This window comes from Acomys minous (assembly GCF_964271855.1).
Source record: "Acomys minous genome assembly, chromosome: 8".
In the NCBI taxonomy this organism is placed as follows: Eukaryota; Metazoa; Chordata; class Mammalia; order Rodentia; family Muridae; genus Acomys; species Acomys minous.
In genome coordinates, this window is record NC_140489.1 from 118,607,478 (window position 1) to 118,631,708 (window position 24,231).

At 49.1% G+C, this 24,231-nt stretch overlaps 1 protein-coding gene across 2 annotated transcripts in view; it reads left to right on the forward strand.

Moving 5' to 3' along the window:
* PRKCE (protein kinase C epsilon) overlaps positions 1 to 24,231 on the forward strand; it is a 489,899-nt gene that overhangs the window by 301,871 nt on the left and 163,797 nt on the right. For both annotated transcript variants that reach the window (XM_084793145.1, XM_084793146.1), the window contains exons 4-10: positions 990 to 1,024; positions 2,253 to 2,338; positions 7,422 to 7,551; positions 16,068 to 16,210; positions 18,515 to 18,611; positions 21,172 to 21,371; positions 24,032 to 24,205. In XM_084793145.1, the coding sequence (XP_084649271.1) occupies positions 990 to 1,024; positions 2,253 to 2,338; positions 7,422 to 7,551; positions 16,068 to 16,210; positions 18,515 to 18,611; positions 21,172 to 21,371; positions 24,032 to 24,205 (865 nt within the window). The remainder of the gene's footprint in view (positions 1 to 989; positions 1,025 to 2,252; positions 2,339 to 7,421; positions 7,552 to 16,067; positions 16,211 to 18,514; positions 18,612 to 21,171; positions 21,372 to 24,031; positions 24,206 to 24,231) is intronic.

A 24,231-nucleotide genomic window follows, 5' to 3' on the forward strand; every position in this document is an offset into this window, starting at 1 on the left:
CACTGTTTTGTTCCCAGGCTAACTAACCTTGCCTGATGTGGCTGTGGAAGGAACCTCTTTTTTTTTTTTTTTTAAACTTTTATTGAATGTCTATGATTTACACGTCATGCACCAAAATCCCTCTCCTTTGCCCAGTAAAACAAAACAAAACAAACAAAAAATCTTGTCACAGAAGCTGTAGTGTATCACACAGTATAGCCTTTTTGTCCACATATGTTTTACTTTCAAATGATCATTGCTACAAGTCATGGGTCTGGTTGGAGGCCTACACTGTCATTACTGGATCCTCACTGGGACTGTTGTCGGATATCCCGTTGTTGCTGTGTGTCAAGGAGATTCTTAATCTTTGAATCTGCAGGTCCGGCCCCTTCATGTGTTCCAGCAGGTCATACACGGGGTAGATATTGGGGTGAGGTCGACTCAGAGCCCTGGATAAGGGTCTGCTCCCTTGTCATCAGGGCAGGGCCAGCTCACCCCCCTTCCATGTCCTCTGGGCAGGGCCCGCTCTCCTGCTCCCAGGAAGGAACCTCTTAATGGCTGATTGAACCCTTAGTCCTAACTGTAGACTTCCCACATTCTTGGCAGGCTTTGGGATGCCCAGGGTTTATGCCAGCCAATGTCAGGCCTTCTCTATAGTCACAGAGCCCTCTCTTGGCATGCTCTGGTGCTGAGAGTCGGGAAATGACCTTCTCATCTATGAGGAGGGGAATGTTTTAATTGACCAGCTTCTGTCCAGAGCAAGGAGGGTTGTTTGTGGCTCTTTGGAATATTGCTACCCACCACTGGGGTGAGTGAGGCCCTGTACCTGCTCTGCAAGGGAGGTGTCCATGTGGCCTTCTGGGAAGCATTCTCAGCCCCCCAAGTGGCAGTGAGGTCACACTGCTTAGCAGATCCCGCAGTTCTCAACACAACGTGGGTGGAGGCCAGAACAGGGTAGCTTTGTGTATTTATGTTTTTACCTAGTAAAATTTTCATCTTCTTCCTTTCAGGGGTGTCATAGGAAAACAAGGATATCAATGTCAAGGTAAGAGGTATTTTATGAACTTGGCTTTTGGAACCAATATTTAGATTAAGATTGTAACCCCTTCTGAAAGGTGCATGTTGGATGGAAGCAGCTAGAACCTTTATGCAGTTCCTTTGTCCCCCCTCTCCAGAAGTGTGACCCCTCTATTTCGTCACTGCCTGACCATCACTCCTCCATACATGTATGATACATGCCACATAAGTGCCACCTGTCCCCTAGCATCCCAGCAAGTGCCCTTCCCTAGCACTTTGGCCACAGTAGCAGAAGGCAGCGGTACTTTGATTTTTTTTTCCCCTGGTAGATGTAACACTTCAGTTTAGAGGCTCACTGGAGTCTCCCGTCTGGCTTGAGGCTATGCGTTATCCCGCTCCGCCTCTCCAGCTCTCTGAAGGCGCCTCTCACCAGCTTATTAGTGGCCCTGGATGGTTCCTGTTGATTCTCTCTGTGATTTCCACTGTGGCAGCATCTTAAACACTTACAGCCCACTTGAGGCGTTGACGGTTGCATTTCTCTAGGTAACTGACCGCAATGCAAGGTCAAGTTGCACTGGCAGGTGGAAATGAGATGTTGTCATACGGACTTCCCTCCAGTGAGAGCTGGGAGGCCACGTTGTCTCCCTTTAGGGTCTAACTAAAGTCTTACTTTAAATAGAGCTTGGGGTGGTTCTGCTAATGGTTGCTATGATCTGAGAGAGCGTGTGTGCCATTATCCCCTTAACCACTGATGACCCACACTGTCCCCATGACCCTGCAGCTAGAGCAGACTTACTAAATCAACGGGAAGTCTAAAGTTTGGTGCACGGTAATCATAAAACAGTTTGTTTTTTTAAGGCCAAGAACTCCTGTGTTATGTGCTCCAGCCCTGACACCAAATAGCCCTTGTGACATAACCCTTGTGACATGTCCTGAGTGGGAAAAGAAGAGCACTGCAAACCTTTACTAGAGGCTCCATGGAGAGCTGGCCAGAAGGGTGGTCCCTGACCTCGGCAATGACCTTTGACCATCACTTTCATCTTTCTTTGGGGGAATTTAGGGAGTCCCGTGGTCTTAGTGGCAGAGTGTTTTTTGAAATATTGCATTAAAGCTTGAAAGAGGAGATTCAATCAGATTAGGACATTGTCAGGAGGGGCACAGCTCTGGCCATGTCTCCTCCAAGACCTGATTAGATCTTGGGGTGGAATCTTCCTTCCTCCGGGCATCGCTCAGGCGTCTGTGTTTATCACTCACAGTGTGCACTTGCGTCGTCCACAAGCGATGCCATGAGCTCATCATTACGAAGTGCGCTGGGCTGAAGAAACAGGAAACCCCTGATGAGGTAAATATTTACAACACTGGAAGTCTGCGCTTTCTTCCCTACAGCCTCTCCCTTTTCGGCCCCTGATGTTATCCCTCGGGAACCTTATCTCTCTGAGATCCTGCAGTCGTATTTACTGTCTTGAGTAGAAATGAAGGGAGTTGGCTTCCGCCTTTTGGCTCATCTGTTGAATGAGCATAACTCTAAGTTAGTTTTACCCAAGTGAAATGGGAGCCCAGAGCTGAAGATCATGAGGGAAATGTGGAGTTCATCTATCGATCTGTCTATCTATCTATCATCTATCTATTGTCAGTCTGTCTGTCAGTCTGTCTGTCTGTCTGTCTGTCTATCTATCTATCTATCTATCTTCAGGATAGGGTCTCTATGTAGCTGCAGCTGTCCTGGAACTCATTGTGTAGACCAGGCTGGCCTCTAACTCACAGAAATCTGCCTGCCTCTGCCTCCCAAGTACTAGGGTTAGAGGCATGTGCCCCCATGCCTGGCTCTGAAGTGTAGAATCTGTTTCATTTCCTCATTGGAACACTGAATGGCATAATGACACATCCATGTGCAGGTAATACTCAGACACGCAGCAGGGGCCACATACCTTGATGAGGCAGTTGAAGCCAGAATGGACCGAGCAACCCAAGAGTACTTCCATGATAGCGATTAAAATAATGTTGTTGGGTGCTTCCCGTGCCCTGACTCAGAAGCACTTTTATGTACAGTATTTAATCCCATCATAGCTTTAAAAAGGTAGATATTATGTTATCATCTTAGCATGAACAGACGAGGAGCACCAACGTGGCCACAACGCTTGCCCAAGACACAGAGCTACTGTGAGAAAGAGCCGTGTTCAAACCCAGGTGGTCTGCCTTAGAGCTTCAGCCTTGAGTCCCTGTCTCTTAGCTTAGTAACCAGTGTCAGACTGGCTTTACGGAAATTGCTAGAGCTATGGGAATGTGGAATTCCACAAGGGAGCCAGGTTTCCTTAAGAATGAGGATCAGTGCCTCTCAGCCTTCCTACTGTTGCAACCCCTTAGACAGTTCCTCATGTTGTGGTGACCACCCCCAACCATGAAGTTACTTTTGTTGAGGGCCGGGCATGGTGGCACACACTTTTCATCCCAGCACTCGGGAGGCAGAGGCAGACAGATCTCTGTGAGTTCGAGGCCAGCCTGGTCTACAAAGCGAGTCCAGGACACAGAGAAACCCTGTCTCAAAAACAAAACAAAACAAAAAAAAAAAGGGGGGGGGTTACTTTTGTTGCCACTTTATAACTGATTTTGCTACTGATATTAACTGTAATGTAAATATCTATTTTCTGATGGTCATAAGCGATCCCTATGAAAGGGTTGTTCAACTGCCCTACCTAGAGGGGGGTGTTGTGACCCACAAGTTGAGAACTGCTAATCAGGATCGTTGTACCATTGGTAGGCTAGTTACTGGGGGAGACGGCAGGTGTGACAGTGAGTTCAGAGGTTATCTGTACCCAGAGTGTGAATTTCAAAGGTGTGCTTGCAGTTCCCAGTGCTGTAAGTACCTCACAGTCAGAGGTCACATGAGTCAGGCCGGAGGAACCCCGGGAGGACTGGGCACCTGGCTATAGAATGAAGTGAACTCATAATCTGAGTCCCCAAAGTGACCTACGGAGTCCTTCTACCCACTCCCTAAAAAGTGTCAGGCAAATAGGAATTCTGTAGCTAGGCCATTTCTCATCTTAGAGTTTCCTCTTGCTTCTGTGTTGCCTCTGCAAGCAGCAGGGAGCAAGGCTTAGATTGAGCCTTCTGTGCTCTTGAGGATAAACCTGAAGCCTCATCCCCACAGTTGTTTGCAGAGGGTCTGTCCGTTGTCCCCGGTTATATGTGAAAACTAGTGACCGCAATACAGCTTAGTTGGTAAAGTGCTTGTCCAGCGTGCAGAAGACCCTAAATCCCCAGCACCACGTAAACCAAGCATGGTAGCACACAGCTACAACCCCACACCAGGAAGACAGAGGCAGGGGCCAGAAGCTGGGGGCCATTCTTGGTTGCTGGGTGAGTTCAAGGCCAGCCTGAAATACATGAGACCCTGTCTCGAGGAAGGAAAAATACAGTGCAACCCAGCAGCTGGCTCTCCTGACCCTTGACCTAGGAGCATAACGTGCGGTCCATTGTTCCTGTCATTGCCTTCCCAGGATGATGGAGAGGGAGATAGCACGCTTTACTGCCTGACTTCTTCCCCATGGACATTCCATTGACTATTTACTGGGCACTTCCTGTGTGTGGCAGGCATTGTGCCCTGGCCAGTGGGAGCAAAGAGCACACAAACCCCGCCTTGATGGCTCTCACGGGTCTCATTGCCTGGGAACCTCGAGTTTCTGAACCTTTCCTCACTTCCTGGAAGGGAAATGTCCCAGAAGACTCTGGGCTCGGCACAGTAGGGAGCTGAGATTGGAAGCACGCAGTTCCTATTTAACCTGGCACTTGCTGCCTCTTCTGCCCTTCCTGATAGGTTGAGCAGGGGTGTCTCCAGAGAGGCAATCTAAATGTGGCCCGTATCCCCAGAGACAAATGTCCAGGGTCTCACAAATGGGCCTTCTCGGTAGTAGAGTTGATTGCCCATGCTGGTGTCCCCGCCATCGGCTTATGCTTCTTCAGGTCAACATCCTTTTGTTGTCATTGAGGACCTCTCACTGGGTGACTGGTCTTTGAGTTCATCCCTTTGGGTGTCATGGACACACAGGCACACATCTGCACACAAACACAGCCCCAGGTGCTGCATCCCCAATGTCCTCCCCTCAAAACTCTCCCACTTTAATAGCAAGTTTGAAACCAGCTTGGAATATATAGAAAAACTCTATCTCAAGTAAAAAACAAAAACAAAAACAAAAACAAAAACAAAAAAAACCAGCAAAAGTGTTCTAGTGATGGGCTTCTTGGATATTTTCTTTGCCACCGTGAGCACTTGGCCAGTTGCTTGTGTCTCCCATCTGACAGTGTGCACACTTTGTTGGTGCAGTGAGCAGGAACGCCCTGTCATTGTGTCCTCTTCTTTTCATCTGCTTTTGCATCTTGCAATTCTCCTCCTGCCCTCTTTTTTTTTTCTGTTTTCTCCGAGAATCTCACTCATGTGTATTCTGCTGTAGAAATATGTATATGCATGCGATACATATTTCGTGTACGTACGTGTGTCTGTGTGTACATGTGTAAGCACATACCCACACATATATGTTTACTTGTGTGTGCCTGTGTTGTCTTTGTGTTTGCTTCTCCGTATGACTCTGCCATGATCTTGCAGGTGTTTCTTTCTTTCTTTTTTTTTTTAAAGATTTATTTACTTATTACATATACAGTGCTCTGCCTGCATGTACACCTGCACACCAGAAGAGGGAACCAGAGCTCATGATAGATGGTTATGAGCCACTATGTGGTTGCTGGGAATTGAACTCAGGACCTCTGGAAGAGCAGACGGTGCTCCTAACCGCTGAGCCGTCTCTCCAGCCCCGCAGGTGTTTCTTATGATCTAATCTTCTCCCTGTTCTCTGGCACCTTGGAGCCTTTGTTGATCCCAGCTGAGATTCCTATAGCTGCCTCGAACCCCATAACATCCTCCTTATCAACTGGGACAACTTTCCCACCTCTTTACCTTAGTCTGTCACTCACTCATAGCTTTATTGAATTATTCCTGGGAGGTTAGCGTCTCTTCTCATATTGTCTACCATGTCTTCAGGCCTGCAGGAATAGCGTGGACACAGTGACTTCATCCAATCTTAGGTGTCAGAAAGGGAGATTTATGGTTAACACACCTGACACTCCTATGCAACAAATCTAAGGTGGGTGGGCACAGTTGTTCTCAGTAAACGTGGAGAACTTGTCTGCTGACAGGACCCTAATGATGGCCCATATACGAAAGAGGTATTAGTAGCACTCTGGCTCCAGGGTAGGACAAACGTTTCTGGGAGCTGAGTAACAGGGAACTCCATGGGCGTGCCTTTGTCTTCACGCCCTAAGCAGCATCTGTATCTAGCTCTCGGTGCTTCTGAGTCCTCCAAGGGGCCTTTCCACTCCACACTCAGCTGGTGAGCCAAGGCACATGACACACTCCCTCCCGGAGCCCTCGAGTCAGCTTTCCCTGCCCGTGCCACCCGTGCCACAGGGCTGGCTCATGTGGCTGCTTCCCCAGCCAGGCAGAGAGGAGCTGTAGTGAGGCTCTGAGAAGACTCGGGAAGGTAGACTGTGCCGAGTGGCGACTCTTGGCTCTGTAGAATCCTTCATGCCTCTGTCTCTCCTCCTCCGTTAGCTCACTGACCTCACCCTCCTATGACATCAGGTGGGGCAGCGAGACTATCCTTCTCTTCAGATGAGAAATCCGAGGTCCAGGGAACCAGGACCCCTGAAGGAGACCTTGCTAGAGGTTTGTTGGCAAAGCTAAGTTTCTGTCCAACACCTGTCGTGTCTACCCGGTCCCCCACCTTACTCCCTTTCTCACTAATGGGCAAGTGGCAGCAGAGTGGATTAGAACCCTGAAATCAGACACATGGGGACAGAAGCCCGTCTTTGCATCTGTTGAACTTATAGGCATGTTTCTGAATCCCACAGTGCTTTCATTTCCTTGTCAGTGGAGTTGAGAAAAGCTGTAGCCCTACCCGCTAAGGTGGTGGTAGAGCTTACGCCATTAGTGGCCACCTCAGCGTACTGTAGCCATCACTCTTATGAGCCATCTTCGTCGTCCATATTGGGCTGTGATCGTGTGCTACTTTATGGGATCCTGGGTTTTATCTTAAGCTGCTGGAAGCTTCTCTTTCCTCAGCTAAGCCTCTGTGCACAGAGCTGTGCCAAAAGCACTCAGTGACATCATGCAAGTGACTTCACTGTGAGGTGCTCATTGCTAATTGTGTGATGATCGTGTGTAGTCTTGGAGGAGCATGTGTAGAAAGCAGTCTTGCCTGGGAATTAGGACGACTCCAGAAGTGAAATCTGGGGGGCAGGGGGTTCCCTTCTGGGGCCTGCCATGACATATGCTTTCAGAGCGTGGGGTGCTCCAAGAATCCACCCAGAAACCCGGGAGCAATGAGCTCCCCAGAGGAGCTGGGTGCTGATGCTGTGTCTTCCTGTCCCCGCAGGTGGGCTCCCAGCGGTTCAGTGTCAACATGCCCCACAAGTTTGGCATTCATAACTACAAGGTCCCCACATTCTGCGACCACTGTGGGTCCCTCCTCTGGGGCCTCTTGCGGCAGGGCTTGCAGTGTAAAGGTGAGTCTCTCCCCGACCCCTCAGCCCAATGCCCATGCACCCCTTTATTTCCCCTTCATGTAAAAGAACATTCTGTTCTTGTAGTGTTCTTTCTAAAGTGAGTTCCAGGTTTGGCTGGCACCTTGGCCACAGACCCTTGATAAGCCATTGTCTCCTGACTGTTTGCCTGATAAGACCTCTCTTTAAGGGGGTGGCCATAAGTGTGGAGAAATCATGACAAAGAAGGTGTGGCAACTGTGCCTTGTAAAGTGGCTGGCATCTTGGGAAAAACAAGATGGAAGATTTAAAGAAAAGAGGCACTGGACCAGGAGGGAAGGCGTATGTTTGAAAGCCCAGGAATGAAGTAACCTGGCCACATCCCACAGTTTATTAGCAGCAGTGGAACTTGACCCTTGCCGCTCAGATTCCCTGCTCTGTCCCTGCTATGCCACCTGCAAACTGCCCGTTCCCATGAGCGTGCTGGGAGCCCCAGTGAGAGCACATGACTGACCAGTGGGAACTTATTCAAGGAGCCTGAATAAAGGGTCTAGTTGTGTATGTGACCCAGTGTGTCCACGGTGTTGCACAACCACGAAGACAATAAGATGCTTACCTGGAGAGTATTTTTAAATTAGGCTTTATATTTTGTCCTGACTGTATTAATAAGTAATAACCATTTTCAAAAGAAATAGAGTATAAGGAGATACGCAGGGCATGGACACAGTGATCACTGCAGGGCTTTTACTAAGACATTATGGGCCTTGTGTAAAGCATGGTTGCAGTAGAAATAAAGGGAACAATATCACTATATTACAGAGGACTCATCATTGTCTAGAGAGACTAGACCAGCTGGGAAGATAGTGGGACAATCTCTGGGATAGGAGCTACGGGAACACAGCCAGGGCCAGGGGCGAGATGGTAAATTTGAGCCGGGCATGGGTTGGTTAACTTGAGCACGTGCCTGGAAGGCGGGGCCGTCTCATTGCTGGCCATTCTTGTTGAAACCTGGTGGGTGGGTGGGGGTTGGCTGAGCATTGCCAGTGACCAGCGGCTGTAGAGAAGATGTCACCCTCTGGCTAAGGACCTCAGCTGTGAAAAGAGTCAAAAGATAGACATTTTAGGGCCTGGGATGTGGAATCCGGTATAAGGCTGCGAAGGTGACAGGAAGGAAGGGCTATGCGGGTAGGAGGGAAAGTAGCAACGTTCGGGAGACACCCTGCACCCCCCCCACCCCCCCTACCCCGACACACATTAGGCAAGAGCAGGGGGAGTGAAAATGAGAGGTGAGTAGTACCAAATGCCTCTAAGATTTTATCTAAGTCAGGCTGTGGCGCACCCCTTTAACCCTAGCACTTGGGGTTGGGGGAGAGGCAGGTGGATCTCTGAGTTCAAGGCCAGCCTGGTCTTGATAGACGTGACACATGAGTTCCTAGTGAGAAGGCTCTTGGCTGCCACGGGAGCGATGTTGGAATGGCACCTCAGAGGCATTAGCGCAAAGTGAGAATGTGTGCCGCGGACTGGGGCAAGGGAAGGCGTGCTTTGGGAAGAGCTGGCTTGGAGCTTCTTCCCTGGCCCTGGCCTCTCTCTCTGAGATCCATCTTAGAGGATAAAGATGGGCAGAATTCTCAGGATGCCGTGGTTTATAGAGGCTTCAGGTTACAGGTTGGGAGGGCCCTTCATGGTCCTGGTTCGGTTCCTGCCTGCTTGAGGGGACTGCAGCAGGTCACCATCTGCTCTTCTGCCATTGGAACATAATAGAAGAGTTAGTGCGGCCACACACCTCAGAGGACAGCTGTGCAGAAACACACAGACAGACAGTCACTCTTCCTCCTCCTCCTCTTCCTCCTCCCCCTCTTCCTCTTCCTCTTCCTCTTCCTCTTCCTCTTCCTCTTCCTCTTCTTCTTCTTCTTCTTCTTCTTCTTCTTCTTCTTCTTCTTCTTCTTCTTCTTCTTCCCTCTTTCTCCCCCTCCCTCCACCTCCTTCTCCATCTTCTTCTGAGGCATCCTCACTGTGAATGGTACAAGCAAGCCTTAAGAGAAAAGGTGTCTATATAAAGCGGTGTGCTTTATGGTCCCTTTATACTGCCACCTGAGACCTAACAGCCATTAAAGCACTTGCAGTCAGTCGTCCCTAGCCTCTCTGCGTGCATCTGTGCTCACCAGCAAGAGCCAGCTCACCCGGACACAAAGTGCTCTCGCAGCCCACGCAGGCCCAGTTACCTTTTCAGCTGTGGCTGTTACCACCCTCAGAGGGTCAGCTTGCCCTAAAAGGATATTTACTAGCCTGTCCCTTCTTATTGTGAGCCTAGTGTTAATATCAGTGGGAGGGGGCAGGAAGGGGAGGGGAAGGTGAAAACAGAAATACCAACACCTCCCACCCCCCACTCCCCACCCCCACCCCCCAAACCCCCACTCCCTAATCTTAGAGCGTAGCACAGAAGATGCAGCTCCATATGCCCACATCCAAGGCTGTCTGGCATGGCCCTGCTGCTGTGGTCCCAGCTGCACATAGTAGGTGCTCAATTCACCAGGATGCCAGCTAAGTAGCAGCACAATAGTGGTTCTTAAATAAACAAGAGCACCACCTAGCCTTGTGACTTGTTTCTTTTTGGACGACTTGCATCTCCAAGAAGCCAGTGCAAATGAATGTTACCAGGCAGTTCAGGGGCATACGTGAGGAGGAGTTCAGGCCATTGTTTGGTATTCCCTCATAGCCCTCTGCATGTGCGTGCGCGTGTGCGTGTGTGTGTGTGTGTGCACGTGTGCATGTGGGGGAGGAGTTCAGGTCATCGTTTGGTATTCCCTCATAGCCCTCTGCGTGTGCGTGTGCGTGCGTGTGTGTGTGTGTGTGTGTGTGTGTGTGTGTGTGTGTGTGTGTGTGACGATTCACTAGAACACTGCTATAACCTGAATGTTGCTCAGGTTTTCTTTGATCCCAGCTGTCATATCTATTTCATATGTTGGCCTGCTGCCTCCTGGTGTCACCCCAGCCTCCAGGAGCCTGTGGTCACACTGTGGATTCCCCAGCTGCCCAGTGCCCCTATTGGTTTTTGGTATTTGGAGACAGGGTTTCTCTGTGTAGCCTTGGCTGTTTTGGGCTCACTTTGTAGACCAGGCTGGCGCCGAACTCACAAAGATCCGCCTGCCTCTGCCTCCCAAGTGCCCTCTCCCCTCCCCAACAAAGACCTCTTTAAAACCTTCAGTTCCCTAAGCTGTCAACCCAAATCCATCCCGGGGAAGGACGGGTCTGACATTTTAACACTAGAGGGCGCCAGCGGTTAGTTGGAAGCACTGCTCAGGGTTGTTGCTGATGGGGGAGGGGTAGAAAACCTAACAGAAGCCAAGTGTTCTGGACTATATGGTCTGCCGGGGATGCTCAGGCTTTCTTAATGTTATCTGGTCCAGAGCCACAGGACTATGGTAGAGTTTTCTTATTTGTTTTTGTAACTGAGAAAGCTTCTCTTCTACATGTTGCCACACTGCCTTCATCCTAGGACATCCTTTCAGCTGGACCTTCTATGTTGTGCCCACTCCAGGCCCCCGATGATGCTCTGTCGGGCAAGCGGGAGGCCTAGCCCCACCTTCTTGGCTTCTATTTAGAAACAGTTTCTTGGTTGCTCTATAGACCTCAGATTTTAGGGGAGTTTGGGTCTCAATAAAAAAGCTGAGCAGACGTTCATGCCAGGGCTTACAGGCATGCATCCAAACACTGGGATGTCCTGCCCACTCTGCCTTCCCCTTTAACCCTTGTCTGACCCCGTAGTTTGACCCTTTGCTGAGAGCCCTATAACCGGGATGGCGCAGCGTGCAGCCTTTCAGCTCAATGCTTTCATTTGGTGAAATGTGTTTAAATTCTTCCATGTCGACAGTTCTATGGTTTGGAATCTTTCTTTTTAAGGAGTGGCTTTAGTCAAGTGTCTGAGTATACCACAGGCAGGTGGTCCATGTCCAGAAGCGCCTCTCAATGGCGAACACATGGATGATGGATGATGGATGATAACTGATACAGCTGCCGAAAGCATCCATGAGCAGGTGTTTGGGGTTGACATCAATTTTCAGCTGATTTGGCTGTAATGAGGGTCAGACGTGTAGTTGCTGGATTATATGATAAAGAAAATCTGCTGAGCTCTCTGAATATCTAAAATGGCTATGCCATCCTACTCTCCCACCCTTCAACTAGCAATTAATGAAGGTTTTATATCTCACATCTTGACCAATATTTGATGTTGTCCATAGATTTTGCCAATTTTAATATTAATAAGATGGTGTAGTGGTATCTAGTTGTGTGTGTGCATGACACGCATGAGTTGATGGGTATGCATGCCTGTGAACACATGTGAAAGTGAAAACAGGGCTTTGGGTATCTTTTTTTTTTTTTAAGATTTATTTATGTATTATATATAGTGTGTTCTACCTGCATGTATGCCTGAACACCAGAAGAGGGCACCAGACCTCATTATAGATGGTTGTGAGTCACTATGTGGTTGCTGGGAATTGAACTCAGGACCTTTGGAAAACAAGCCAGTGCTCTTAACCTCTGAGCCATCTCTCTAGCCCTCGGGTATCTCCTTTCATCACTTACCTCCCTGAGTTTTACTAGGTTGCTAGGGACTTGAACTCACTTCTGCATGCTTATAGAGAAGGTGCTCTTACCCACTGAGCCATCTCCCCATCTCCTCTGTGTTCGCTAGGTTTATGTCAACTTGGTACAAGCTAGAGTTATCAGGTCCTCAAATTAGAAAATGCCTCCATGAGATTATGCTGTAGGCAAGCCTGTAGGGCATTTTATTAATTAGTGATTGATGTGAGAGGGCTAAGCCCACTGTGTGTCGTGGGGGGGGGGGCAACTCCCGGGGTTGGTGGCCCTGGGTTCTATAAGAAATCAGCAAACTATGGAGAGCAAGCCAGCAAGCAGAACATTCCCACGACCTCTGTGTCAGTGCCTTCCTGCCTCCAGGTACCTGCCCTGCCTGAGTTCCTGTCCTGACTTCCTTTGATGATGGACTAGGTTGTGGTCATGTAAGCCAAAAAACCCCTTTCCTCCCCAGGTTGCTTTGGTCATGTTGGTTTAATCACAGCAATAGAAATCCTAGTTAGGACACTCTCTAATTAAATTAGTGGTTCCTTAATGATACACAGCACGTACAATATCTGCATATATTTGCCATCTGAGTATCTTTGGTGAGTTTTCTACCCACATATTTTGCTCGTTTTTAATTTAGTTGTTGAGTGTTGGGTGTTGTCTAATTTGGATACTAGGACTTAATAGGGCACATATTTTGTAAATATATTTTTCTACTCTGTGGCTTGTCTTCAGGTCTTCAATTTTAATGAAGTCTAGCTCACCATTAATTTGTTTGTTTTTTTTTTTGGTTCTATTTTATTTTGTTCGTTTTTGCTACATCAGGTCTTTGATTTAAAAACATAACTTTATAGCCAAGGTAACCCAGATCTCCCCTCTCCTGTTATTTTCTGGGAGCTACATAATTTTCCATCTTATGTTTGGTCTAAGGTCCATTTTGAGTCCCCTCCGTGTGAGAGTTTTGTTTGCTTTGCATGCGATGTCAGCTGTCCCAGCACCACCGTGGCAAGAGCTATCTTTCCTTGTTTATGTGGCCTGTGCTGGCTGGCCAACTATCGGAAACTGTTTTTGTGGGCCCCTTTCTGGGCTCTGGGTTCTGTCCTAAAGACCACTTTGTCTTTTAACTAATTCTGGCCTGGTCTGACTGCTGTAGTTTGATAGTCAGTCTTAGGATGCACGTCAGTCCTCTGACTTTGTTCTGCTCCATCCAGTACTGGGCTGATTGCTCTGGGCTTCTTGCCTTTTGGGAATCAATTTGTCAGAACTGCATCACGTTTATAATTCAGAGTTCAGAAAAGCTGAGCTTATAATAGCATTGAGCTTTTATATTAGTTACTTTTCTATCGATGGGGTAAGATATCATGACCAAAGCAACTGATAAAACAACAACAACAACAAACCATTTAATTGGGCTCCTGGTTTCAAAGGGTTAGAGCCCGTAATGGCAGGGCGAGGACATGGTGGCAGGAACAGGGGATAGATCACATTTTATCCACAAACAGGAAACAGAGAGAACACTGGGAATGTCTTTTGAAACCTCAAAGCCCACCCTGGTATGATCAGGCTTTCACTTTTCTTTTTCAAGACATCCCTGGCTGTCTTGGATTCGATTTGTAGACCAGGCTGGCCTCGAACTCATGGAGATCTGCCTGCCCCTGCCTCCCCGAGTGCTGGGATTACAGGCGTGTGCCACCGAGTCTGGCTCCACTTTCCCATTCTTGAAGTTGTAGTTTGCTGTGATGATCACCCTTCTCCTGGACCTCATCCGTCCAACTACCGAGGGGAATCCCCAGGAAGAAGCCTGAGTTGTGTAGGGTAGCTGTTTCGGGTCTTGATGGGGTAGCACGAAGATAAGTGTTTTAGTAGGAACAGGTGGGTAGCTGGATGATGCTCCCAACTCCCACGGCTCGAGTAGCCATGGAGCTCCTGCACCACTTCATCCCCAGCCTCAGACCCATCATAGACATGGCCTGCCCCCTGCCCTAAAGCCTACTGCCCATTTGGCAGTGCTGGACCACTCCCGACTTCACTGGCCTAGCACGACTTCACATGCTTGCAGCCCCAGAGCTAGGTATAGTGATGGATGTCTCTATAGCAACTGCTTCTCTTGAACAGCTAATCCCACCCCTAGGCTGTAGCTCCTGGGCCCAATGGCAACCATGTACACCTCATCTGATGGTCTGTTGCAGGCCGGGATGTAAAGTCACATCTTCCAAAACAGTTTGCTTTTGAGGCATTTTACCATTCCGCATGTGGTTGTGTAAAATGAAAATTTCGCGTGTGCCTGAAGAGAATGTGCATCTTTCTGTTGGGTGAGATAGTCTAGGTGATTGATGCCATCACAACAGTTAGCTGTGGCCTTGGTGATTGGCTGTCTTCTCTTCCTCCCTGACAGAGCATTGAAGTCTCCGGATCTAATAGTGGCATCAGCCGTTTCTCGGTTTTGCCACACATAGTTTGATGTTCTCGTGCTAGGTGGACACACCTTAGGGATTCTGTGTGCTTGGTCAGCTGACTTGGCTATCACTGGGCACCCCCTATTCTACTACAGTGGCTTTCCCTGTTCCAAAATTGTCTGTGCCTGAGGCTAATATACTGCGGTACAAGGAAGTGGATTCACTCCAAAGCCCTCACGGAAGTGGCAGGAGATGCTAGCAAGAGCCCCCACGGACACCGGAAACTGGAAATGGTCCTAAACTCTATATATGCCGTGTTTCTTCCTATAGCATACCTAGGACAGAGTTTCACTTATAAATTAGGCACAATAAGAGGTTAATAACGATAACCAGGAATAGAGCAGACCGCTTGTAGCAACTGAGCTGCCCAGTGCCAGCGTCGTGTCCTCTGCAGTTGAGGGCCATCGTTGAGTACAATAAGCGCTGTCTGTTGTACCCTGTGTGATAGTTCAGACTTCAAGCGCCTTCCGAAGGCTCATGGGCCACAGGCCTGGGCCACAGTTTGGTTCAGGAGGGAGAGGAAACCTTTAGGAGTCAGGTCTCTTTCAGCTGCCCCTCCCTCACCGCCATCCAAGATGGAGCCCGGGGCTCTCTGCATAGGCAGGTAGGCAAGCGTCTGCCGTTGAGCTGCGACCTCAGCTTCTCTTCAGCGTATTAGGCATCGTTTCCGGGTTGCTCTCCTTGCCATGCCAGAGTCGAGATCTGTTGTTGCTCTATCACCTCAAACTATTTTATGTTTTTTTTTCCCCTTTGATAACCAGATATGATATCCTAGGGCGAAGGGCTGGCAGTAAATGCTCTGTGATGTTAGTGTCTTAGAGGTAGCTTGTGCCTATGGAGTGTAAGGCCCACAGTGCTCCCAGCTCAGGCCTCATGTGAAATGAGAAAAATGAGTTGACTACAGTGGTCTGCCTTGATGTTTCCCCAGGGCTAGCTAGGATCTGATAAAACCCGGCAATAAAGCTCATATTCAATGTTTCTTCTCAGGGTAGGCCTGCACAGGACAAACAGAAACACTCTGGCCTGTTTCAGGCCTGTTTGTTTTCCTCTGGCTCTTTGCGAAGCTGGCTGAGGGGCTCCAATGATTACCGGGGAGCTCCCTGTGTCATATGACACACCGCAGAGCTGTGGCCAGACCACATAAGTCTGGGCATCCATTTGGGCCCAGAATCAAGCTTAGGTCAGTGAAAAAATGGTTCTTACAAAGGGGGTGTCCTGCTCCCCTAAGGCACATGGAAATGCACCATCTGCTCGCTCTTTCTTCATGTATGTAGGAAAAATACCAGGGCGAAACAGGCAGAAACATCTTCCAGACAGTCTCTGTAAGGCAGCTGGCGGGTGACTGTATTGTTTGTAATGGGATGGGTGGTGCGTTTGTCTATTTTTATTTTTTCTTCATTTTCCAATCTCTGCCAGATGAGCATGGTTACTTCTGTAATTTGGTAAAGGGTCCTGTTTTAGGCGTGAGCATTGAATATCTGTCCTCCGTTTTCATTACAGTCTGCAAAATGAACGTTCACCGTCGATGTGAGACCAATGTGGCCCCCAACTGCGGGGTGGACGCCAGAGGAATTGCCAAAGTGCTGGCTGACCTTGGGGTGACTCCAGACAAAATCACCAACAGCGGCCAGAGGAGGAAAAAGGTAGGGGCCACTGGTGGTTCTAGAACACTCTCTGGGCCTGCTTCTGCAGGTACTCTTGAGTGAGGGTGCCACGCACGATTCCTGCCTCTAGGTGTCTTACGCAAAATATCATGTGTTTGCAGAAAGAGGCCAGATAACACAAAAGTCTCCTTATGCCTCAGAATTGGAGGAAGGGGGCGACAGAGCAAAACCTTAGGAGCTATATGTGGTTAGGGGTGGCTTGGTGGCAGAGTACTTTTTTTACGTGTCCATGAAACCCTGGGTTCGATTCTCAGGAACACAACAGAATAAAAAGCTCACAAAAGAAAACAAGCTTTGAGATGAGGACCTTGAAGTACCTTCTAGAAAAAGCATGACACTATAGACCAGTGGTTTTCAACCTTCCTTTAATATAGTTCTGTATGTTGTGGTGAGTCCCAACGAAAAAATTATTTTCATCGCTAATTCATGACTGTAATTTTGCCACTGCTGTGAATCATGAATATCCACATTTTCTGATGGTTGTGGCATCCTTCGGCTCCCCCCTTTCCTCCCTGAGGGTCTCGACCCACAGGTTGAGAACCACTGCTCTAGACACTGAAGCAAACCAACCTGCTTCTAGAACTATTCCGAAGCACTGTTAGTGTCTGACTTTGGCCCCCCAGTGCACAGATGGGCCAGCTGCCTCAGACGGAAAATATGGTTTGTGCTAGCTCTCTAGCACTGAGTGATGGAGAAACACTTGAGAACACATAGCCTTTCTTTAGAGATTGAAGCCCTATTTATGCATGTGACGTTCTAAGTGTCACTAGCACTAGTTGTATTTTCTAACTTTTTTTTGACGGGGGGGGGGGGCATGTCAGGGCCTACAGATGTAAACAGAGCTAACGGCATCTCTAGTGGGCTCTGCTTCAGCCATGGTATACCTGGTCTGGAAACTTTAAGAGGCCTTTGGAAAATAGGTTATCAGAGAAGCAGAGAAGTGCTATCTCGGCATCAATGCTGCGGTGGATGGGAGGGTGTAGCCGCCACATGTCAAACTTCTCCAAGTCCTTTTCCAGAAGAGCAGTGTGACCCTAGGTTCCTCACAGCCTTCACCATTCAGGTTCCCTGAAGTACCTTCCAAGGAGCCTGCTCTCCCCACTCTTCTTGGTTTTGAACCTGCTCATGTCTGTTCCCTAGTGCCCCCAGAAAAGCCACGTTCCCACTCATGGGGGCGGGGGGAGGCTGCTGGATAACGTTTATCCTTTTTAACTGTCTCTTCCGTCTTCCCAACAAACAAAGCTGTTTTGCAAGCCCTGCAGAAACTATCCTCCCCTAGCTAACCGTGAGACCTGAAACACTGGGTGGCTTCTGTGAGTTCTATGAATCATTCTGGGGGGAAAAAAACTCTTTGTTTGGTGGCCCGGGGTTACTGGAGTTGTAAAGCCAGTGACACAAGCCAATAGTACTCGGGCCTCCTGAAGAGACAGGGTGGGTGAAGACTCTGGTGCCAGTGTAGCAGTGATGAGCACCAGAGAGTCCTTCTTGGAGAATGTCCCTGCTGGAAGCATTTCACTGCAGTAACAGTCCTGGTGTCATGCTTAAGTATTCTGATGGATGGGGGGTGGGGGTGAGCTGTGTCCTTGGTCAGAAGTTAAGTGGTCTCTGCAGGAGTCTCAGACCTTTTGCTAGACAAGACCCTTGGGAGGACCAGAGTAGAGGGAGCAGAGATGCTTGTGGTCTCCAAGTCCATGCTGGCACAAAAGTGACTGGGAATCCTCCACTAAAATATGCCAACAGGCTTGACTGCATCTGAAAATACTTACTGAGCATCTGTTATGTGTAGTACTTCGTATGGCCACTAGGGGCAGTGAAAGTACCGGAAAGTCTGAATAGAGAATCCCACCCAATATGCACCTGCATGCTGTTACTGGTATAATGGTGAATAAGATCACAAATAAACATCACACTGGGTAGAGCTAGTCAATATCACATCAAGTTGGCGAGAGAACTGGCCTTGTGTAGATAGTTGTGGGGGTGGGAGTGACGGTAGGGATGGGAATGGGGAGGTGTGAGGGTGTTGTAACAAAGACTGAAGCCAAGCTTTGCTTTAAAAGGTCATCTGTCTTTGGAGAGGATAAATACTGAGGCAGTGAAAATCTTTCACGTTTTGTTTTGTTTTGTTGTTTTTCCACTGCACTGGCACGTGAAACCCCAAGCTCCTGCTCTCCGTCTGATGGACACCGCTATGCTCCTGGGCCTCCGTTTGGTGCAATGGTGCTTCCGATGGCACAAGCCTCCCATTCTCACAACTCTCCCATCTCCTGCCCTTCTTCTCTTTAGCTCGTGGCTGGTGCTGAATCCCCACAGCCGGCTTCTGGGAACTCCCCATCTGAAGACGACCGATCCAAGTCAGCGCCCACCTCCCCTTGTGACCAGGGTGAGACCCTTAGATTTGCCCCTTACCTCTGATGTCTGTCACTTGTGATTGGGTGTGGCCAGCAGCCCCACCATCAGGTCCCCACGCACTACTTCCATGCTGGTGTGGTGGCAGTTCTCGCATGCCACAAGGCTTTCTGGGCCCGCTTGCTGGAAGGGCTCGCCTCCGTTCCCTCCAGCCTAGGATCAGAGGGAGGCAGGCATGTGTGGTGCGTTGCCCTCTGCTGTCCCCTCCTTTGGTTTCTATCTGGACCTAGAGGTGTCAGAATACTGACACCTTTATATTAATACTCCCATTAACTCTCCTCATGTCACCCTAGAACTTGAGATCAGGGTGATTTGGGGCTAACGATGCTTAAAACATAATATGTATAAGAATAAAGTTTATGGACTCTGAGATGCTAGAGCTAAGCAAGGACTCCAGTCTGAAGCTTCCCTTTCTGGTGACAGATGTGCCCCTAGTGTCCCTGGAAAGAGCTACGTGCACCTTCAAGGCAGGAATTAACCTCACAGCACGGCGGTGCCTCAATTTTCGGTAGCCTTTCTTGTGTGCTTGCCTCTTAATGTTTTTACTCACACCAGCTCTGTACCGCTGCTCAGCCCAGGTAACAGGCTGAGAAATGGAAGGTCAGAGCTGAAATTCATGCCCTGAGGCCGAGAGCTAAGCTGGTGGGCAGGACAGGCCTGTGCCTCTCTCCTGTACTAAGCAATCCTCATTGGAGGTCGTCACTGTAACGTAGGCTTTTGCACCCAGGACAGTCGCCGGGGGCCATTTGCCAGTCTCGAGACTATGAAACAGTGGATCTCAGCTTGTCTTTGGGTTGCTCTCATTTTCTGTGTTTTCACCCCACTAGAGAGTCCACCTATTCCTCAGTAATCAGCTTACAGATTCCAGCCTGGCCCCGTGAGGTACTTTCTGTTTCCTTCTCTTTATATCCATACGTCCTGGAACTTCAGAGATACGGGTCCAGTGATAACAGACCTGTGTCAGTGATGCACCCCTGGTTTCCAGGCCTGGCTCTTGCCCTGGTGTGCTGCCTGCTGTGCCTCTTGGGGGCGGGGCGGGGGGGGGGTGCCTCTGTCCAGACAGATGTACCGGGCCAGGCAGGTACCATGCATCCCAGCCTAGTATGAGAACTAATGGATGCGAAACCGTCCTACTAACCTTGTGTCACAAAACAGAGATGAGCCAGATGCTGTCTGTCCTCCATTACAAGGCTTCAGAAAGACACTGACTTTGAGCTTTGGGGTCTTCAGACCTCTGGGTTCTACCTTGCAAGATGCTCTTAGCAACTGAGGCCTTCCCAACAAGACAGAAAGTCACACTTTGGAGTGAATGGCATAGGTAGCTATGCCGCCACTGAATCTGTCATCTTAGGGATGTCTGTAGACTTGCATATTGTCCTTCTGCTCCAGGTCCCCTGCGTAGGCCCTTATGACTAACGTCCTTCTGGAGAGGAGGCCAAGACCTTCCTGTCCACAGGTGCTGCTCACTCACCTGTCCGCATTCCACGCTATAAGCACTGTTCCGGTCTGTAGCCCCCCCTGCCCCCCCCCCCCCGTTACTTAAGGGAAATCTTTTACAGTAAGATTGTGTCAGACACCCATTTACTCTGTGAATGAGTGTCTAAGGCTAACAGGCCTTCTTCAGCTAGGAACGGTCAGAGTGCCTCGTAGTGCTAGCATCTAAATAATGTAGGTCAAATATTCCAGAAGACTGCAAGCCCATCTGAGAGTTGTGAAACCGGACTCCAGAATTCCTGCTCCATCAGAGATAAGTTTGTGACATGTCACTGTAGGAAGCTGTTCTTTTGTCCAGGATAAGCCCGTGGCTCATTCTGTTAGGTAGCTGTGTGGGGGACACGTTTCCAGAGAAAAGCCAGCATCAAGGCTAAGTAAAGACCTTCAGAAAACAAAGGCTTCCTAGCCCCTGTGAGTGAGTCTGTCACCAGTGGCGACTGCGCCTGTGTTGTCTGAGTGTTTGTTCTTCATCTTCAAAGGAAACTTGAAGGGAGGGGCGCCTGTTGCCTCTGGGTCTGCAGGGTTCCAGAGAAGGCTTGAATTCTCACCATGCTGAAATTATGGAGAAGGTTGCTAGGAGGACCTCAGGGGCCTTTGGTGGCAGTGAACCCGGCGAGGTCGGGAGCCATCTCGTCCATCTCTTTGCAGACTGGTGCCTTGTTGTACGTTAGGTCCCAAAGGAAATGATGTTAGCTAAAGGTCCCTACAGGGTAGCCCTGGCTCTGCCTCTGAGGGACAGCCGAGCGCTGTAGGTTCTGAATATTGAGTCTTTTTTGTTTTTGTTTTGTTGTTGTTGTTTTTGTTTGTTTGTTTGTTTTTTAGTTTTTCGAGACAGGGTTTCTCTGTGTGGCCTTGACTGTCCTGGACTCGCTTTGTAGACCAGGCTAGCCTTGAACTCACAGCGATCTGCCTGCCTCTGCCTCCTGAGTGCTGGGTTTAAAGGCATGCGCCACCCACCGCCCGGCTCTGAATATTGAGTCTTAACGCAAACGGCTCATGAGGTATACTTTAATCTAGCCTCCATTTATCCTTGGTTCTAGAACTAAAAGAACTTGAAAACAACATCCGGAAGGCCTTGTCATTTGACAACCGAGGGGAAGAGCACCGAGCCTCGTCATCTACCGACGGCCAGATGGCGAGCCCCGGCGAAAACGGCGAAGTCCGGCAAGGCCAGGCCAAGCGCTTGGGCCTGGACGAGTTCAACTTCATCAAGGTGTTGGGCAAAGGCAGCTTTGGCAAGGTCAGTGGTACGCATGCGTACTAGCGCTGGTTCCGCAGTGGGCGGTCCAACCTAAGCTTGTCGCCTTCTCCTATCTGGAGCGAGAGGGCGCTAACCTGTGGCTGATGTGTGGCGCCCAGTTCTGCCCTTCATCGGCTGTGGGAATATGGGCGTTTCTTCTCTGTAGGATTCAGCTGTTCTTATTTAGCAGGTGGGAAAGGGGGTGGGGGGAGGGAGCGAGCACACACTGAGGTTCCATGCGCTTGGCATGTGCTCCACTTTCCACCGTCAATCCCATCAGCACGTGTCTTCCTTTGGGCAGAAAGCCATCTGAAATGCCGCGCTCTCCATGGGAAGGCATGGAGCGTGACCTCTGAGCCCTGTCCTTGGAGAAGTCCAGGTTCAGAGCAAACTTACCACGTAGGTGTTTGGAAGCTGAATGTCCTTTAACTGACTTTCCTGGTGCTTACTAAAGGGCCTGTGCGCGTTCTCTCTCTCTCTCTCTCTCTCTCTCTCTCTCTCTCTCTCTCTCTCTCTCTCTCTCTCTCTCCATGTGTCCCTCCCTTCCCCCCCCCCCCCCGCCCCTTCATGCAGTAGATCTGGGGCCTCTGGCCTCGACATTTTTCCCTGTTCTCCGCTGCATCAAACACCTCATGGGGGGCTGTGCTGGTCAGTGTGCTCAGCGATGGGGCTGACAAGACGCAAACATTTGATTTTTAAAAAGACAAAGAGCCCAGGAAACCGGGGAGCATTTCAGACTTCTTTCTCCTTCTTGAAGCTCTGCCTGGGCGGGTGGGAGTGGGAGTTGCCTTTTGGGGACCTCATGAAACAGAGGCCCTGCTTTGGGGACCAGACGGCTCTAGGAGTCATGTGCTCTCCTGTATCCTGGGCTTTGGGAAGCAGTCTGCTGCCTGAGCGGAAGGCCTAGTCTACCATTCCAGGGCCATTCTGAGGAAGGCGCTGTGAAGCCCCCAGGCACAGAGCCTGCACTGCAGGCCCTCGCCTGCCTCTATCTGTCCTGAGATCACCTGGCAGCGAGGTAACTGGAATTTACACAGATGGCAACTGTTGAAGCAATCACATTCTTTAAAAGTTAGCTAAATAAGAAACAGACCCCAGACTTCTGGTTTAGGAGTGACTCTGGCTTAGTCTGTGAGCCAGAGCTAGGTTTGAGTTTGAGCAAGGTTCTAGGGAAATGAGCATGCTCAGAGCTTCCAGGCTTGCGTGTGACGTAGGCAACAGGAATTCTGGACCACTCGGAGCGCTCAGCTACTTTCTTGGGCAAAAATTCCCAGCCATCGCAGTAAGGGTTGAGCCAGCCCTACAGGCTGTACTTTGTAGGTGACAGACTCCCCAACCTCTCAAGTTTGTTGGGTGTTGCTCTTTCACTTCGGCAGCAACATTGAAATAGTGTACCTCAGAGTCCTCCAAAAGGAGAATGGCCCGTGACTTTTGGAGATCAATGAAAATACAGACTGAGAGGCAAGTGTCAAGAAAGTAGACCCACCCATTAGCTGTCAGGGGAAGCATTTGTGTTTTCACCTGCAGAACTGTGGAAGAAACCATAGTGGCAAACACAGGGCAGGTTTAAGTCCACAAAGATCAAGGGTTATGTTCAGTCAGAAAAAATCACAAGTTGCTGTGCAGCGGGCGTGGGAGGCCCGTGTAGAAAGCGAGAGATTTGTCTTTCCATATCATATGTGTACTAACTTAGGAGAAAGAACACAAGCCAGCAAATAACTAGACAGAAGAGAAGAGTAACTCTCCTCAAAAGCAAATCGATTAGAAAATAAATAATCCGGAAAGGTTGGCTGCAAGTTGAGAACAAAATCAAGATGCTATCTCCCACTTGTTAAATAAGAGAAAGTAAGCAAAAAAACATTGTAAGTGAAAGTGGCCTCTGCTCTTGTACATACGAAAACGACACACTGTGTGGATAAGTATAGCCCTCTTACAAATTAGGAAATACGTAAAATGTTTAACTCTTTAGTTCTGACAATTTCTGTTTCAAGGACACAAGGCCAAAGAAACTTTTAAGCTGTGTCCAAAAGCACCCAGTGCAGCTTGTGTGGAACTTAGTTTGATAAAACCTGTCTCTAATATGAAGGACATAGCAGCATAAATTAGAGTGTATTTACTTTGAACTGGGTATCAGCAACCGGGACAGTGGTGGAGACCTAGTAGAAAAATACATATAGCATATAACGCATTGCTTCTTCTCAAAGTGCTGTCTCTGCGTGTGGCATGGCAGGGCACAGCTGTAACATCAGCGCTTTGGGAGCTGAAGCAGAAGTGCCAGGAGTTCAAGGCCAGCCTGGGCCACATAGTGTGACCTGTCAAAAGAAAGGAAGAGAGAGGGGAAAAGTGAGCGGAGAAGCATAGAAGGGAGAAAGAGATAGAAAGCATATAATAATCACAATGCCACTAATGCTGATGGAGATGGGGATAATTACTTAACCCCTATGCACTGAACTTCTCTTACTTGAGCACTGTGCCAGAGATGGAAAAAAAAATAGTAGCTGATTAGGATGGGTAGTTTCCCTAACCATTTAAAATATTAAATTCTTAAACATCTTCATTCAAAATGAAATGAAAGGGAAAAGCAATTGGCTTTTTAGGTATTTGACCCCATGCGATGCTGTGCGCGCATCGACTGACCAGACGGTTAACCCTGATTGCAGGTCATGCTGGCGGAACTCAAGGGCAAAGATGAAGTATATGCTGTGAAGGTCCTAAAGAAGGACGTCATCCTCCAGGATGATGACGTGGACTGCACAATGACGGAGAAGAGGATTTTGGCTCTGGCTCGGAAACACCCGTATCTAACCCAACTCTATTGCTGCTTCCAGACCAAGGTACGCTTAAGAAGGGGGCGGCTGGC